We start from the raw sequence: 16,788 nt of genomic DNA on the forward strand, positions 1-16,788 counted from the left end.
CCGTTCGTGCGTGCCCCCTCCCTTACGTAACACTTTTTTTTTAAGAGGTAACTCACGTGCCCCGTCAGAGTGAGCCACCATTAGGATGTATCCCTGTTGGGAGGTAGCCCTGTTGGGAGGTAGCCCTGTTGGGAGGTAGCCCTGTTGGGAGGTAGCCCTGTTGGGAGGTAGCCCTGTTGGGAGGTAGCACCGCTCTACGAGGGCCCCCGCACCTTCTGCGCGTAGGTCTGCACCCAGTGGCGGGCATTCTGAACGGTCTTGTGGGGATCATCTTTGGAAAAGAGAAAGAAGGACTGAATCTCCGCCATGCTGAGGTGGAAGCTCTCAAATATGGTTGCAAACTCGTGGGCCAGATCCTCATGTTGCGGAAAGAAACGCAAAAACATTTTTTTGTATTGATATCTGTTCGCATAGGGTATAAATATTTTTAGGTCTACTCTCCCTGGCCTGATGAGAGTGCTTGGGAGCCTCTCTATGTTGTTGGTCGTCATGAAGATGATTCTCTCCTCCGTGGCGACGATGCCGTCCAGCGCGTTGAGCAGTCCGCTGTAGGAGACGCCCAGCGTTTTGAAGTTGCCTCCGCTGGGGAGGGAGCTCGAAATGGTGGAAGCTACCATGGGGGAGGGTACCTCTTTACTGGGGGGTGCCGCGTTAGAGCCCACCCTCTCTGCTACATCGCTCGGGCCGGGAAAGACAAAGTCAATGTCCTCCAAAATGAGAATCGTCTTGGGCGGGACAGTGGCGAGGAGGTGAATAAATCGATCATCGGTTAGGTACACATCATTAACGTTGATGGTGCAGATGTTAAAATCGAAATGACCAGCGAGCGCAGCAATAAGGCTGCTTTTGCCACAGCCAGGAGGGCCATGAAGAAGGTAGCACCTCCTATAGGGTATCCCCTTTTCAATGTACCATTTGCTAGAATTAAGAAATGTATTAATATCATTTATGATATGCTCACTGAGGTGCTCAGGAAGGATGACAGAATGAATGGGTCTTTTATTTTTGGGATTTCCAAAGGGTCTCCACTCATGCCCAAACGTTTTATATAATAAGGTCTTTCCCTCTTCCTTCTTTTCTATGTACAATTTAGCATCTGTTAATATTTTTTTAAAAATATGTTTGGACCATATGAATGTGCTGAGCTTTATATTTTCAAAAGGAACTGATCTGTTGACATCTGACGTCATGCTCTTTTCTCTACAGCGTTCTATAAATATAAATCTGTTGTTATATATAAGTAGGTGATTGCCTATGCTTGGTAGGAAGGAGAAGGAAACGGTTTTTTTATTTCTGTCACTTAGCATGTGCGTCTTCAGACTCAGGTGTCTACTGATGATTCCCTTTTTCACAATGTATTCTAGAACCCAATAGTAGGCGCTGTCGTTGATTGTGATTTCTAGAGAGGTGAACACGTTTTTTTTCACCGCATGGTAGATGTAGCTGTTTAGCCTGTTCGCCACTGTGACGACCGCCCCGACTGAGATGATTCCGACGCCTGCGCTGAAGTACTCGTTCTTCGTTATGTTCTTGAAAACGGACTCCACGAACCCGCCGCCGTTGCCATAGCGGATGCCGTTTTCTTCTACATTTTCGCCGCTTACCACGCTGCTCTCTAACCCCTTGTTCACCATAAGCTTCTGCATCTGTTCGAGGGTGTGCGCCTTGAAAAAGGGGAAGTCAGGGGGGGAGCCTTCTGCCTTCTTCCTCTTCCTTCTGCCTTCTTCCTTCTGCCTTCTTCCTTCTGCCTTCTTCCTTCTGCCTTTTACCTTCTGCTCGGGGGGGTTCTCTCTCTCGTTGGGGATTAGCCGAGCTGCCAAGTGTGCCACTGCGCGCGGATGTGCATTTTTGCGGGTGCTTATTTTGCGGTCTCGCGTGTTCGCTTCTTCGCTTCTTTACTTCTTCGCTCCTTCGCTTCTTCCCTTCTTCGCCGCTCCCCTGTGTGCTTTTCCAGCGCGCGCTCCGCGGCGACGTCGAGTTGGGCGGCCGCGCACCTGCAAAATTGTGCACGCGCCTTTTTCACAACTTTTCAGCATCGCTCTTCGCACAGCAGCGCATCGAATGGAATTGCATATCATCTAAGCTCATCCCATCGTGTCACCCCTGCCTAGTGGGAGCCACCCCCCCATTTGCTTCCTCCCAGGGGAGATAAAGAAACGGCTATGCAGGTTGATCACCTCCCATTTTGGCAAATTATTCTTTCCCACCCACAGAAAGGCTAATGGTGCATGTAAAGTTCATTTGGTTGAATACCGTTCGCCGTAGAAGGGGTCGCAGCGACGACTGTGCGGCTACGCCCTTCTGCTGCTCCTCCTCACCAATCTGATTTTTTATCCCCACTGGTGCACATGCGTGTGTACGTGCGATCAGTTCGATGGGGGCTGAGATGGAACTGCCCCGAAGAACCCAAGTGAGGCGAGGCGGCGGTTTCCTTTTTACATGCCGCCTCACCATGTGAGTATTCCCGTGTGATAAGAAGCGGAGTGGGGCCGCACGGATGGACCGCTCTGATGGACCGCACTGATGAACCGCTCTGATGAACCGCACTGATGGGTCATGCGGAGTGGTAACATTCGAGACGGACCCTCAAGGGGGACACCCGCCGTGAAGTTACACACGTGACTGTACAAGAGTGGCTGGCGAAAAGACAATTTTTAGCTGCCTGATGAAGTGGAGCAATCTCCTCCGAGAGCGGCTTCCTCCCCTTTAATCGCTCCGGTGGGAAAGAAACCTATCGGCGTGAACCCCGACTGTGAGTGGCCCCTTTGTGGTACCACACATGAAGGAGTGCCTTTTGTTCGGTGTGTATGCCATGTTCGCGGTGGCTGCGGTGGCTGCGGCGGATTCGAACGACCATGCCACGTGCCGCACTCTTAACGGAGGAGAAAAAGAAAACCAAACGAATCGCTTACAAGTGACACCTCTGGGCAGTTGTGCGGCAAGTGGAGCTACGCTTTTCCACGCTTTTTTTTTTTTTTTTTTTTTTTTCTCATAAAAGGGTATGTACATACTGTTGTGATGGGTCTACAAAGGGCGTTTTCAATCACCTCTACGGGGGTGATTTTGCAGAATGCGATGCGGCACCTGTGTTTCTTTTGCTCCTTAGAGGAAGGTAAAGCCGGCGATGGGAAGAGTTGGTCAGTGGTTTTCTTTTCTTTTCTTTTTTTTTTTTAAAGGGGTGTGGGGGAGAATCAATCCTCTGTGTGAAAAGGTTAGGGGATAACTTCTCCCCTACCTTTCATGTCGCTTCCACTTTACATTACCAGCACAGGTGAGCCCTTTTTGTATGCGTGTGGACCACCTTCACATGGGAAAAAAAACACATCTCTCCTCATGCGTATCAAGATGAAGGAGAGGAACGAATGTTTCCAAAGATCAATTCGTTGAAGCGTTTTTAAATGATTAAAGCGGGGAGGAAAAAAAAAAAAAAAAAAAAAAAAAAAAGAAAAGAAAGAGGTGGAGGTGGGTGGGCGTAAAACATGCGCATTGTTGAAAATTGCCACGAAGGGGGAAGTCGCTTTTTCTTTTTTTTCTTTTTTGCATTTTTTTTTTGGCTTTATTTATTTTATTTATTTATTATTTTTTTTTTCGCACTGCATAGCAATGTGGGCATGCTAACGCGGGGAACGAAAGGTTAAAGAAGATACACGCCGACAGCTCACGGCTCACTGCTCGTGGAACACTTCTGCGTGAGAGCGTACTTGCGATCCTTGCTTGAAAACAGTGCTCGCTCGTCGTTCGCGATTGAGCGGTTGCGAAGGGCGGCGAAACGGCGGCGAAACGGCTGCAAAAGGGCTGCAAAAACGCTGCAAAAACGCCGCTAAACTGCTGCCAAATCGCCGCCAAACCGCCGCTAAACTGCTGCCAAATCGCCGCCAAACCGCCGCTACACAGTGCGACTGAACCTGGCGAACGGCCACCAGGGCGAAGAAGCCAAATGTGTGAGAGGCGCCCCTTTGCTCTTTGAGCAAGGCCTGCCGAGCGCGAAGTGAGGTTGCCAACCGTTGTTCGTTGGAGAGGGCCAGTGATTTGCGCCAGAGGGGGGGCGCGCCAATCGTAGACTAGTGGGAAGGAGAAGAGGAGGAAAAAAAAAAAAAACACTTATCTGTGGTAAGTACAAATATATGTACATACGTGCATACGTTTGAATGCTCTTCGACGGAGGGTAAGTTTGTTAACCCCAAGTGAGTCCCCTCTGCGCGCGTCGGCCATTTTGCACGCACACACCGCAGCTGCTCTTCACCGCAGCTGCTCTTCACCGCAGCTGCTCTTCACCGCAGCTGCTCCTCACCGCTGCACTCCTGCCGCCAAAATGGAGGGCGACCGGAGGTTCCACCTGCAGGGCAACTGCGAGCCGAACGCCAGCTACTACGAGGGCCCGGGGGGGATGCCCAACGGGCTGTACTACAACGGCTATGAGGAGGAGCGGGGGGGAAACTTCCCCATGGGAAGGGGAAGCGGTGTTTACATGGGGGAGGAAAAGGGCATGATGATGAGGGGGGGCGGTGGTGCTGCTGCTGGTGCTGCTGGTGCTGCTGCTGCTGGTGGTCTGCACGGAGGGAGAACGATGCACGGGGTGAACGCCCCACCGAACGTACTCTACAGTAGGAACTATCACATGAATAGTAACCCAAATTACAACGCGGGAAGTTACCCAAGCTATAACAACGAATACAGTGAATACAGTGAATACAGTGGCGTGAATTACCAAATGATGAGTAGCAGCGGAGGTGGAAACAGCTACGCAGGGAGCATGATGAGTAGTGTGCCTCCTCCTAGCCCCTACCCAAGTGAGCAGTACGTGCTTAATAAGAAGGCGGCAAAAATTCTGTATATACACAATATAACGAGCAAGTTAGCGGACGAAAATTTCATTTACAGCCTCTGCTTTGTCTATGGAAATGTAGAATCGGTGAGCTACATGAAGGGGAAGAATCTGTTCATTGTGAAATTCGAGTCGTCCGATGGTGCCTTCAGTGCGTATAAGTACCTACCCACTCATTTTAAAAATGTCCATTTGGAGCTGCGAAATGAGTCGAGGAAAATAAGCTACTTTAATGAAAAGGCCAACAGCAATAAGTACATCTCTCCAAATATTTCGGAAAAGAAATTCCTTTCACTAAGTTTGGAGAAGAGGGAACAAATTATGAGCATCAAACAGAAGGAGCTGCTTCGCAAATGCAAAGAGAAACTGAACCAATACATTAACATGTTTAATAATAAAAATATAACTGATGAGACGAAGGAGAAGCTCAAGTGTCTGATTGATCACTTAAAGACAAGGATACAGTCACTTAACAATCAGTGCGATGGGCACCCTGTGGTGGACTCCCCTAGCGCCACTTCGTTTAATAACTACGACCGGGGCCCTTCCGGCAACGTCGGCGGGGGGGACCTCTCGGGGGAAGCGGCAGTAGGGGAAGCGGTACGAGGGGGGGCTCCAATAGGTGGAGCGGTAGGTGGGGTAACTCTCGGAGGGCCTTCTCTCGGAGGGGCGGACCCGATGAACTCCCCCAGCACAACCATCAAAATTAACTCCATGAATAACATTCAGAACAACGAAGAACTGAGCAACTACATCGCTCAGAATAACTCCATTTTCCTGAATGAGCACATCTCCTACTTTTCTTTATTTTCCTTTGGAGAGAGGTACGCCATCATCAAGTATAGCAACGAGAATATTGCCCGCAATGTGTTTAAGAACTGCAGCATGTGTAACATAAATGTGGAGTTCGTGCAGGACGACGCGGATGGCCAGGTGGCCAGTTGAGCGGCGCCGTCAGCAGCGGAGGGGGTCAGCACGGCATTCCATGCGTAGTCCACCAGCACGGCATCCCAAACGGAGGCCTCCAGGCTGCGCTGCTCAATGCGCATACCCAATTGGGCCCTTTTTTTTAAACTGGAAAATCCGCGTGAGTGCGTGGCGGGCGGTTCCTTCGTCCGTTTCGAATGAGCAGCGGCAGCGCGCGTTTGATGAGTCGGTCGGATGGTCGGTTGGTCGGCCGATTGGTTGGTCTTTTTTTTTTTTTTTTTTTTCCCCATCGTTATATCGACTTTTCCCAACCCCTTCGATATGTTTTTCCCCAACCCTTCGACATTTTTTCCCCAACTTTTTTGACATTTTTTTTCAACCCTTTTAACATTCTTTTCTTTTTCCCCATCGTATGGTTAAGTGGGGAAGGCATGCCAAACTGTTGCGAAAAAAAAAAAAAAACACCCAGTGGGAAGTGCTAGCCATGGTGAAGACTCGAACGATACGCTGCGGGTCGCCACATGGGCTAGCCGATCAAACGATGCAGCTAACAGGATATCCCCACATATGGAGAGTCACATGTATCCGCAGAGAAACTAAAAAAAAAATGAACCATGCAAATCGCCACGTGTGACCCCGCGGGGACACCTCACAAACAGGTGTACATATTTTCAATCGACTTGAGGTTCCTATTTTTTCCCCGCCTATCCTTGTCGATTTTTTTTTTTGTTTTATCTTTTTTTGTCTTCCCTTCCTGCACTATTCCGTTGGACACGATATCGTGCAGGTGGCTTCCCTGGTGGGGCGTCGTCTGCATTTGAGTGTTTTCTGCATGGGGGTGGCGGTCCCCTGGGAGGTCTCCTCGCCGTTCACTTGATGGGATGGCCCCGCCGTTCCCCAATTCATCCGCGTTGTCATAGGAGAGGTCCTGAATGAGGGGCGGGGCACTGCTGAGCTTCTCCAGCAGGATCTGTTCCTTTTCCCTTTTGCTGATTAAATTTTCTGTAGTTTGCACGATCGTGTCGAGGAGGACTCTATTTCCTCTTATATTTCTGGAGGCATCATCAAGGATGTTTTTTTTTTTTTTTTTTTTTTTCCTTTTTTTATTTCGCAGGTTGGCTCCAAACCCGCCCTTGCCTCCCTTCAAACGGAATAGAAGGTATATGTCTAGGAACTCATCAAAAATGTTGATTCCCAATTTGCTGTCACTTTTGTTAATCAGTAGGATGCCCCTCTGCTCGGAGAGGTTTTTTTCTCTACAAGAGCTGTGCACTTTGCTAGGGTCACAGTGGGTGTTTTTCCTGGGGCAGTAGCATTCCTCACTTGCCTTGGCCTTAAAGTGATTCATTTTGCTTTTAATTTCTTTAAAGTAAAAGGAGTTGTTATATGAGGACAGTTTCTTTTTCACTTCCTTTTTGTATTCACTTCTTACACCCCCAACGAGGTTTAAATGATGAATTGAGGGTCTGCTCCCCTGGAGGGGATGCTCCTCATAGTTATGTAGGAACCTTTTCCATTCCACTAGCCTGTCTGCATTTGCATTCGTCAGCATGTTGGGCAGGATGCTCTGGTGAGAAATGTCTTTTTTTTCATTCATAAGTGGGTTGTTTTTTTTAATTGTGCTGTCTAGGAGGACCGTCTTGGGTCGGCAGCGCCACGCGGGCAGGAGGCTGGCATTTGCCTCGTTGACTGGGGCTTCCCCCGTGGCATAAGAAGTGCTATCACTCTCGTCCACGCCGCTCTCATCCCCCCAACAGAGGAACCTTTCCTTTACGCTAATATTGTTCAGCACGAGTAACTTCTTCGTTATGGTGAAGACGGCATCGACTTTTTTTTTTTTCTTCAGAAAAATGTATTTTCTATTTATGACCAAGCGGAACCGTTCAATTGGCACGTCAAAAATTAGGTTAATTAAAATGTAGAAAAAGGCGCTGGCGTTTTTTTCAATCACCCTCCGCTCGCATTTGCTCAGGTACTCGCTGATCTTTAGTCTCTTGTTTACGATGTGGTTGCCGATGTGGATGATGTAGTTGGACGTCATCTTGGGGGGTTCCAGTGGGTAGGTAGATAGGTAGGTGGGTAGATAGAAAGAGAGATAGCGGCTGACTGATTTGCCTCCCCCCTCGGATGGGAGATCCCCTTTTGGGTACCCCGTACGATGGAGTGGCAAACTGGAGTGCTAACTTCGTGCGCAGGGCCACAAACGAGCACGTCGCGGTGTATGTTCAGCAACTCCAATGGGTAACCCCTCGGGGGGAAGCTCCCAACGGGCAGTTCTTCGAACGGCTACGCGCAGCTGCACACACGGGTGTGTTCTGCGGCACGGAAAAAAAGGGCTACAAAAAAAAGGGAAAAAAAAAAGGCCGCTCCAATTGGGAGTTATCCCCACACACGCAACTGAAGTGTTCGACGCGTGATGAGAGGAGAATCCCCGGGAGGAGGCGGCGCGCGGTGGGGAAAAGCTCCGCGGTGATGAATTCAAGGGGTACAAAAGTGTGCATACAATGGTACACTACTGCGATGTGGCATTTGCGACGTAGCTTTTGCAGTGTAGCTTTTTGACGTAGCTTTTGCAGTGTAGCTTTTTTTTTTTTTTTTTTTTTTTTTTTCCTATCCCATCCGCTTTCCCAGCTGGTGATATGGAACAAAACACATCAAAGGGGTATATACGGGGAGGGAAAAAAAAAAAAATAATCTACGGGAGGATGCTCTCTCGTCACAAACATCAATTTGGGATGCCCCTCTCAACGGCTGTACCCGTTTGCGTGCTGTACAGGTGTACGAGGGGACGACAAAAAAAAAGGCAGACAAAAAAAGAAAGTGAAAAAAGTGGAAATAACGAAAAAAAAAAAAAAAAAAAAAAGAAAGAAAAAAGGCGCACTTGCTTAAATTGGCACGTTTCCCAGACGTCAGGTCCCTAAGCAGGCGCTCGTGTCTGCCGTGTAGCCACTTAGTTACATTCAAACGCATGTAGGTGCAGGAGTGTTCATATGGACCCTCACCATAAAAAAGACGTTTCACTCCTCATTCAAATAAAAGAGTTTGTTCTAATGCAGGAGGGCTGCGTTTGAGCAGGGTCTCCAACGTGCTTCTCTTTTCCGGGGGTATGGAGATACGGATCCTCCGCTGCCACCTCTTCTTTAAGCACGCCCCCGTTTTGGTCTCTTCCTCTTGGAGTGAAAATGTAACCTTCTCCGTATGGCAAACATAAAGGGAGCCCTGGTGGGAGCTGCCCAAATGATGGAAAAACAAAAAGTGAAAGCAGTAATCCTGTCGGATGTTCACTCGTTAAGTAAAACTCTTCTTCGGAGGGAGGGGGTACTACTGTTTCCCCTCTTCCTCTTTTATACGCCAGAAGGGTTAAAAAAGGGGCGAAAAAAAAAGGCAGTTTGATGAGGATTTTTTCTTTTTAACTTGGCAAATTTTGGTGGATGCAAAGGGGGAGAAAAAAAAAAAAGGTCATTTTGTTTTTATTATTTTTTTTTTGCGGCACGTAAGTGAGTTTCGTTTGGGGCATTTTTGCTTTTTGTGTTTGTTGGGAGTGGCTCGGATCGGTTTTCGCTGTGATCAGTTCGGCCCTCTTCGCCCCGGTTCAGCTCGGTTCAACCCGGTTTAGCCCGGATTGTGAATTTTTTTTTTTTTTCCCGCCCTCCAATTTGCATATATTTTTTTACTCACTGCCCCTGCGTCCTTTCCGGCTAGCCGAATTAATCTTCAGAAGGGAAAGAAATAAAAGGGGGGAAAGGGGAAAGGGGAAAGGGAAAAGGCAAAATAAGGCAAGGGCGTTTTTGCTTCTTTTTCTTCTTTTTTTTCCTTTTCTTCTTTTTCTTTCTTTTTTTTTTTTTTTTTTTTTTTTCCTTTTTTTTTTTCTTCCCTTTTGTGCCCTTAAGAAGAAACAAACGCAATGGAAGGGGGCAAAGGCACAGTTGTTCTCGGATGACAGTGGAGGCAGCGCAAAGTCCACCAATCGGAGATCTCTCCCTTTGCCATTTAAACGTTTGGGGTGAACACCTAGTCAGTCCATCAGGCACGGCCGTGGGGAGAAGCCCCCCGACAGTTCGACCAGGTCCGCGGTGAAACAGTTGTGCACATATTTTATGGCTGCACGAAATTGCAAAGGCGTGCATGTGTGGCTTACCTCCATTTTGTGAAGCGCCAAAAAAGGTTTGCTGACCATCCCGTTGGGGGAAGGTATACCCTCACGCGTGCGTACATGTGTGTATTTTTTTTTCTGTTCATTTTCCTTGTTTTCAAGCCGAGCGGGGAGCGAGATACAGCCACGCTCAGGGGGACGCTCACCGGCACGCTGACTACCTCGCTGACTACTTCGCTTACCACCTCGCTCACCGCGTCGCGCATTGCCTCACTCACTGCAACTGCGCCCATTGTACACACCGCCCAGAGGAACAAAAAAAAAAAAAAAATGTGCTTCCTCCTCGAGGCAGTTGCGAAGTAAGTTCCTTTTGTACGTGCAGAGGAATTTGTACCTCCGTTCATGCACGTTTTTTCATGTGTGCTTTCGTGGGGTGGAGGATAGCCCTTTCGCTTCACCTTGTGCGGCAAGACTTTAAAAAAGGCATATTGTGGGGGCTTTCCTTTTTTACTTGCTTTGGGGTTGTTCTCCCCCCATGCGAACGCACGAGGAGTTCATTTTTGCCGTCAAGCCAAGCACAACAAGGAGGTGCTATTGCCATTGCTACTGCGATTTCGATTGCGATTGAGAGTGTGCCGGTTGGCGCGCGAGCATGTCTGGAGGTATGTAGGCGCATGTACACGCGCACGCACACCAACCCCACAAACAACTGAGCCAAATGACGCGACATAACAACCGCTTCGCCAAATTGACTAACGCGAATAAGACCGAACATGGGACGTCCCCTGGAGAGATGAAGGGGAAGAAAAAGGACCTCCCCCCCATGCCGTCGGCCTGTTCTTTTGCCTTTACTCCCTCGAACGAGTTGCAAAAAAGCACGGGGAATAAGGCGAGGAGAAAGAAAAAAAAAAATTCAAATCAGCGGGGGCAAGCTAGGAACGACACCAACAAGGCAGATGGGTGTGGGAACCACCCCAGTGGTAACAATCGAGACGGAACGGGTGACGACCCTGTTGTGGGTTCCCAGAAGGGGGAAGAAGAGACATCTGACCAAACTCTTTCGCCCAGTGACGTAGTGCCAATAAAGCCGCTACACAAGGAAACCATTTTAAATTACAACGAGAGGGAGGAAGTGCCGCAGAACAGCGAGACCCTACGGCGAGGTAGCAACAGTGGAGGGAAACTCCACGTGGTGCATGGCCAGGGTGACCACACGAGCAGGTCCCTTAACGGGGGAACTAGCCTACGCTGCAAGGCACGCAGTGATAGAAGCGGGGGGAGCGGTCGAAATGGGCAAAGCAACAGCGAAGGTGAGGAGGCCATCGTGCCGCGCATCACCACAAAGAAGGTCCTAATCGAGGGAGGTGTCAAAATAGTGAAATGTGAGGTGCGTGAAGTTGGGGCAGGAAATGAGTTAGGCGCTCCAGAAGGGGGCGAATTGGACCAGCCCAAGATGTGCCAAGTGGATCAGCCCAAGATGTGCCAAGTGGATCAGCCCAAGATGTGCCGAGTGGACTCACCAAAGGCATTTTCGTCGGACGGGCCCAAGCCAAACGAACCCTCGGCGCGCCCAAGCGCAAGCTCAAGCGGCAAATCGGGAAAATTGGGCAAATTGGGCAAATCGGTCGAAGCCGAATTGACCAGGGAAGAGCCCCCTCCCCAGTATGAAAAGTACAAGCGGAAAAAGAAAAAAAAAAAGAAAAAAAAAATAAAGTTCAAATTATTTAGGAAAAGCGTCCTGTACTCCAACTACTTCGGCCCAGATATTCTCACCGCGCTGAACCAGACGAAGTTGAATTTGAGTTTTTACCAGCGGGAGGTGGACGACTTTTTGGCGGTCATTAGGAATCTGCAGAATATGTAAGTGGGGGAGGGCACGCGGCCAACACGAGGAAGTGAATACGTCAGCGTAGACGCAAGTGTATGCGTCATTGTATGTGTGAGTGTACCCCGGAACGAAGGAGCGGAGGGGCAAAACTGCCCATGTGCCACGTTTAAGGCCTCTATTCCCGCTTCGTAAAAAGAGCAATCCACATGCTCATCCACATCCTCATCGTATGTGCAATCCGTGCTACCCCCCCCGTGCAGCGTCCTGGTCGAGCGAGAAAAGTACACCGAGTTGAAGGAAATGCTCAAGTACACCACGGAGGAGATCGAAAAGGAAAACACCAAACTCTATGAGGAAATTCATTTGTATAAACAAAAATATAACAAGCTCAGGAGGGTCATATCAAATATAGGGTATGGTATTTTCTTTAACCTACATAGTAGGGAAGTGTCTACGGGCACCAATAGGGAAAATATATATTTGGAGGAGGAAGGAAGTGGGGAATACAGTGCACAGGTAAACGAGTACGATTACGTTATGGTGAATGAGCTGCTTTGCTCGGCCAACGGTGGGAGCCCGAGGGGGAGGAGCGGCAAAAGCGGCAACACATCTTCGCTGTTGAAATACCTCGATTTTTAGGCCCACACGGGTTGGCGCTTTGGCGGTTGGCCAACCGAGCAGTCCAGCAACCTAGCAGGGAGTACCTTCCGGTGCCCCCCCTTTCACATCTGAACTTCTTTTTTTTTGTCGTTTTTTTTTCCCCATTTTGAAACTATCCATCTGCCGGTGCAGCGAATGCCCTCCATTTGATAAAAGTTTTTTTTTTTTTTTGTCATTTGAAGGGGCACGTAGGGAAATGCCATCGTACAGTGTTCCCAATGCGAAGTGGTTGTGGTTGTGGCTGTGGCTGGTTGTCTGCCAATGGGTGGTGCTATTCACACGTACTGCTCATCCAGATGGGCGTGCAAAACGCCTTGCAACTTTTGGAGGTAGAAATTCTTATACTTGGGGGGCGCGGCCAGCAGCGGTTCTATATCGTGTTGAATTTTCTTAAACAGCTGGCTAGCCAAAATGATGTCTTGGTTCCCGTATAGGTCCTTTTTGCTGAACAGGGGTCGCTCCTTTCGCTTTCTGAAGAAGTAATTCACGCTGATGTTTAGCTTAGCCGAGGAGCAAGTGTTCCCATGGGACGTTTGCCCTCGTTTTGTTTCCCCGTTAGAATTTGCTTGAAGCTCATGTTGGGGGTTCCCCTTTGAATGAGGAGTCTCCCCTTCGCGCGCCTCTCTAAGGGTTGCTGGAGGGGTATCTCTTTGGGGGGCTCCGTTATTGGGAGACCCACCATCAGAGGTCCTCCCCTCTGCGTGGCTAACACGAATGCCAAAGTGATGTTCCAAAAAATGTTCATAATTTTCCAAATGGCTGTAGTGTTGTATCAATTCGTCTTGCGATATATCACTTGGTATGTTTGAAGACGCCTCGTTAGTGTTACCCCTTCGTGGAAGTAACTCAATTTGGGGACCATTATGTTTGTCACGGGGGGGGTTCCCCATGATGGATGCATATCCGCCCCTCCTTAGAGTAAAGCGGTTCAGAGAGTTGCGACAATTTGGGGGGAATTTCCCCTCCCATTTGTTTTGCTCAGCAAATTGCACCGCTTCCCCCTCCGTCTGGAGGAGCAAATGCTGGTGATACGATCTGTACTTCCTCTTCACGTAGGTGTGTGCCGGCATGTTATAAACGTAGTGCAGCCACAGAGAGGGGATGAACAGAATGTCGCCTTGGTACAGATCCGCCACGAGGGCAAACTTGCAGAGTACCTTTTTCACAATCTTTTCCCGTTTACTCAGTTTTTTCCCCCCCATCAAAATGTGGAACAGATTGTAAGGGGATGAGGAATTTACGATGTTAAAATATTTTATAAACTTCGGAGGGATGAGTAGAATTTTTTTCCTTCCTTTTACTTGAATGAGGAAGTTGTCTGGGATGTCATAGTGCAGCCAAATGAAGATGTTCGTTTGGCCTATTCTTAAAACGGAGGAGAAAAACTCAAATTCGTCATGCGGGGGGTAAATCTGTGCAGGCAGGAAAAAACTGTCTCTGATGAAGTGGTTCATTTTTTTGATATTCGAGACGTCCTTAAATTGGTTACTCCCCAGTGATCTGTAGTAGTAATACCGTTTTGCGCTATCTACCCTTTTTTGCTGATTGGCATCCATTTGATGGTCCCTCCCCTGGTTAGTAGTTTCGACAGCAGGGTGGTGTGGAGGCGAGTTGTGTTGCCCCTCCCCTGCCTTGCACAACAGTAGGCGCACTTCCTTTCCACCTTCATCATACCGAAGGGAAAATCTGTTCTTCTTTTGATCTTCCTCCCCAATGAGTTGTATAAAATTCGTTAAGGAGGATAACTTGTAGTGGAAATTCTTCTGTATGTTGTTAAGAAATTTGGAGGTGCTTATGTGTATGCTTACTTTCGTGTTCCCTATATGGTCAATAACATTTTTGTTGCTATACGTTTGTGTGCATTTCCCAATTTTGCGGCCCAAATTTGTTATGATGATCGGTTTGTTGGCTACATAGTGATCGTTAAAGAAAGAATCCGATGATGGGGAATGAATATCTCCATCGCTCACTGGCAGGCAGACTCTTTTCACTTTTTTTATGTTATATTTTGTTATCAGTTTTTCTAAAAGTTGAGCTGTTTCTACTTCGTCTGGGCAGATACGTTTTACCTTCTTCTCGATCAGTTGGCAGTACTGGTGGAAGTCCACCGGCACTCGCCCCTTCATCTTGTTGGCAGCATCCGCGTGTTGCGCCATTTGGAGTTCCCCTTTTTGGAAGTCCTTTCTTTGCAGCTTCAACTTCGCATTTTTGTAGCTTTCCATTTTTGTAGCTTCCCATTTTTGCAATTTTTTTTTTTTTTTTTTTTTCTGACCTGTTCAGATTTTTTTTGTTCACCCAGTTGTGCGAGCTGCGCCGCGCCGGTTTTATTTTTCATTTTATTATTTTTTTTTTATCCTCCCATTTGGCTTTTACTTCACCCCTTGGCGCTTACGCGAAATGGAAAAATGTAGAGAAGCGCCCGTGAGACAACGCATTTTGCGGTAAAGTCACACACAAAGCGATCGTAATGTACAATTATGCACGTCGCTGAGAATGCAGCAAAACGGGGGGGGGTCTTCACTGTCACGTTTTTGTTAACACCATCATTGAGTTGGAATTCCCTTTTGTGCGCTCCACGGGACGTAGGTGGACGCCCGTGCGGATCTGCGCATGCGTGTAGGGAAGAACAAATAAACTTTTTTTTTTTTTTTTGAACATAACACAACAGTTGCATAGTAAGTAGTGAAAATTTCAAAGGGCATTATTTGAAGAGGCAAATTTATTCTCGAAGGGCGGGAAAGGGGTAGAAAGCTTTTTTGTGTCCATTCAGCGGCGAGTAGATATCCGCTCGGAGCGTACCTCTGTCGTTGCTGCTATCCGAGTGACTTTTTTTATCTAAATAGATTTAACAAAACGGAAAGGTGAATGGGATCGCCTGGTTCGCCGGGGAGTTATATGCCCAATGGAGAAATCCGTGCAGGGGCAGGAGCAAATGGCACTGAGCACATTGACAAAGTGAACTATTTCGGAAGCCTTAAATTAGGGGACATGCACGGGGAAGGTGCCACCACCGGTGAGGCAATCTTTCCACTTGGGGAGGAAAATCCAGATGACATAATAACCAACTGGGAGGGACAACGAACAAGGGGAAACCGCAGAATAAGTAGAAAGCTGGCTGACATTTCCATTCTCAAGAACGTTTTAAATGTGTATTTCCTGTTTGACAGAGACAATGTTGGGCACATCGATAAGAAGTATGCCTGCTATGTAATTCAGATGATTTACGAAAATGACGCGAAGTTTATGGTAGCAAATGTTAAGTTAAATGGAGAAGACGTGGCTGGTGAGGAGGAGCAAAGGCGCAAATTCTGCTCAGCGGAGGACGCGCAGAAGGGGCAGGCATTTTTCTGCACCAAGTCCTTCGCAACCCTTTTGCTAATCCTCTTGCGGGATGTATCCGCGTTCCAACCTGTGGGAGAGTTTATAACGAAGGAACTTTTTATTGATGTCGTGACGCAATTCGTACGGAGTAGCACACACGGTAGGGATAGGCATATATACGGAATGATGAAGTACCCACAAAACGTGATTACCAAGTTTTACAGCTATGTGCATTATTTGAAAGAACTGGATAGTGAACGGAAAAAGAAGGAAATCAAAATTAAAAAAAAAACAAAGGAATTGAAAAGCATATGCTTCTTGGATGACCAATTAGTAAATGCCAATTTGGATGCTCACATTAAACATTTTAACGAAAAAACGAGAAAAAAGCTACAAAACGTTAAGATAGAAAAGGACGCGCGAGAAATGAAGGAATGCACATTTTACCCAGAAATTGCAAGGAAGCCACTGTATTTGTTAAACAAAAAATTTGAGACAAAAATGAAAAAATTTTATGAAGAAAAAAACACGAATGGGAAGTACACCCCAATTGGGATCACCTACGATATAGACGATTCGATTGAGAGGACGTTGCATTTGCCGGAACGCGTCTCTTTCAAAGGTGACTATGCGTCTATTACAAATTTTAGCGATTTGCAACATTTACACAGCGAAAGTAATGCCCAACCGGAGATCCAGCTGAAGTATATAATTCACCAGGGGTACGAAAAACCGAAGAAAATACAATGGAACGATACGCTCAGGAATAAACGAGCCCTCTCTCTTAGAGAGATGGATGAGGATCTCTAGAAAGTAGGGAAGATGTAATGTGAAAGGCAACCAAAGGTGAAGATCCACAAGTGTAAAATAATTTCGATCATTTTGCGCCTTAATGTGTGTGCAAATGGTAATTAAATGCAAATTTAAAAAAAAAAAAAAAATGCACCATTAGGTTCGATTTGCCTGACCAGTTCATAAATAATTTGAACGGAAATGGGTACGCGCTGCATGTGAATATGTGTGTTGTCCGGATTGCCCACAGGTGACGTTCCTGATATGAACGCACTGATGGACCAATAATTTCGCACTTTTTTCTTCGTGTTTTGGTTTACCCCTTGTTCAGGTGTCACTGGT

General features: G+C 47.6%; 6 protein-coding genes across 6 annotated transcripts, besides 19 other annotated features; 3 read left to right on the forward strand and 3 right to left on the reverse strand.

Annotated features, from left to right (window-relative positions):
• Positions 1 to 194: 194 nt before the first annotated feature.
• PVX_113325 (bcs1-like protein, putative) lies at positions 195 to 1,646 on the reverse strand (the record flags this gene model as incomplete). The annotated part of the gene is made up of 1 exon (XM_001616007.1): positions 195 to 1,646. The coding sequence occupies one exon, from the start codon at positions 1,644 to 1,646 to the stop codon at positions 195 to 197; it is 1,452 nt and encodes a 483-aa protein (XP_001616057.1).
• Positions 392 to 435: a microsatellite.
• Positions 600 to 628: a microsatellite.
• Positions 744 to 768: a microsatellite.
• Positions 788 to 857: a microsatellite.
• Positions 1,236 to 1,297: a microsatellite.
• Positions 1,647 to 2,487: 841 nt separating the features above from the next.
• Positions 2,488 to 2,594: a microsatellite.
• An 80-nt stretch (positions 2,595 to 2,674) lies between these two features.
• Positions 2,675 to 2,743: a microsatellite.
• Positions 2,744 to 3,099: 356 nt separating this feature from the next.
• Positions 3,100 to 3,268: a microsatellite.
• Positions 3,269 to 3,456: 188 nt separating this feature from the next.
• Positions 3,457 to 3,511: a microsatellite.
• A 124-nt stretch (positions 3,512 to 3,635) lies between these two features.
• Positions 3,636 to 3,673: a microsatellite.
• Positions 3,674 to 4,312: 639 nt separating this feature from the next.
• On the forward strand, positions 4,313 to 5,770 carry PVX_113320 (hypothetical protein, conserved; the record flags this gene model as incomplete). Its single annotated transcript, XM_001616006.1, has 1 exon — positions 4,313 to 5,770. One exon carries the CDS (start codon positions 4,313 to 4,315, stop codon positions 5,768 to 5,770), a length of 1,458 nt encoding a protein of 485 aa, XP_001616056.1.
• A 631-nt stretch (positions 5,771 to 6,401) lies between these two features.
• On the reverse strand, positions 6,402 to 7,793 carry PVX_113315 (hypothetical protein, conserved; the record flags this gene model as incomplete). Its single annotated transcript, XM_001616005.1, has 1 exon — positions 6,402 to 7,793. The coding sequence occupies one exon, from the start codon at positions 7,791 to 7,793 to the stop codon at positions 6,402 to 6,404; it is 1,392 nt and encodes a 463-aa protein (XP_001616055.1).
• Positions 6,716 to 6,737: a microsatellite.
• Positions 7,162 to 7,182: a microsatellite.
• Positions 7,507 to 7,528: a microsatellite.
• Positions 7,794 to 7,936: 143 nt separating the features above from the next.
• Positions 7,937 to 7,964: a microsatellite.
• A 326-nt stretch (positions 7,965 to 8,290) lies between these two features.
• Positions 8,291 to 8,326: a microsatellite.
• Positions 8,327 to 8,451: 125 nt separating this feature from the next.
• Positions 8,452 to 8,580: a microsatellite.
• Positions 8,581 to 10,582: 2,002 nt separating this feature from the next.
• Positions 10,583 to 10,607: a microsatellite.
• Positions 10,608 to 10,638: 31 nt separating this feature from the next.
• On the forward strand, positions 10,639 to 12,312 carry PVX_113310 (hypothetical protein, conserved; the record flags this gene model as incomplete). The annotated part of the gene is made up of 2 exons (XM_001616004.1): positions 10,639 to 11,705; positions 11,934 to 12,312. The coding sequence occupies 2 exons, from the start codon at positions 10,639 to 10,641 to the stop codon at positions 12,310 to 12,312; spliced, it is 1,446 nt and encodes a 481-aa protein (XP_001616054.1).
• Positions 12,050 to 12,096: a microsatellite.
• A 296-nt stretch (positions 12,313 to 12,608) lies between the features above and the next one.
• On the reverse strand, positions 12,609 to 14,555 carry PVX_113305 (hypothetical protein, conserved; the record flags this gene model as incomplete). Its single annotated transcript, XM_001616003.1, has 1 exon — positions 12,609 to 14,555. One exon carries the CDS (start codon positions 14,553 to 14,555, stop codon positions 12,609 to 12,611), a length of 1,947 nt encoding a protein of 648 aa, XP_001616053.1.
• A 643-nt stretch (positions 14,556 to 15,198) lies between these two features.
• Positions 15,199 to 16,572, forward strand: PVX_113300 (hypothetical protein, conserved; the record flags this gene model as incomplete). Its single annotated transcript, XM_001616002.1, has 1 exon — positions 15,199 to 16,572. The coding sequence occupies one exon, from the start codon at positions 15,199 to 15,201 to the stop codon at positions 16,462 to 16,464; it is 1,266 nt and encodes a 421-aa protein (XP_001616052.1). The 3' UTR covers positions 16,465 to 16,572.
• A 100-nt stretch (positions 16,573 to 16,672) lies between these two features.
• Positions 16,673 to 16,704: a microsatellite.
• Between the last annotated feature and the right edge of the window lie 84 nt (positions 16,705 to 16,788).

Source organism: Plasmodium vivax, chromosome 11 (genome assembly GCF_000002415.2).
Source record: "Plasmodium vivax chromosome 11, whole genome shotgun sequence".
NCBI lineage: Eukaryota > Apicomplexa > Aconoidasida > Haemosporida > Plasmodiidae > Plasmodium > Plasmodium vivax.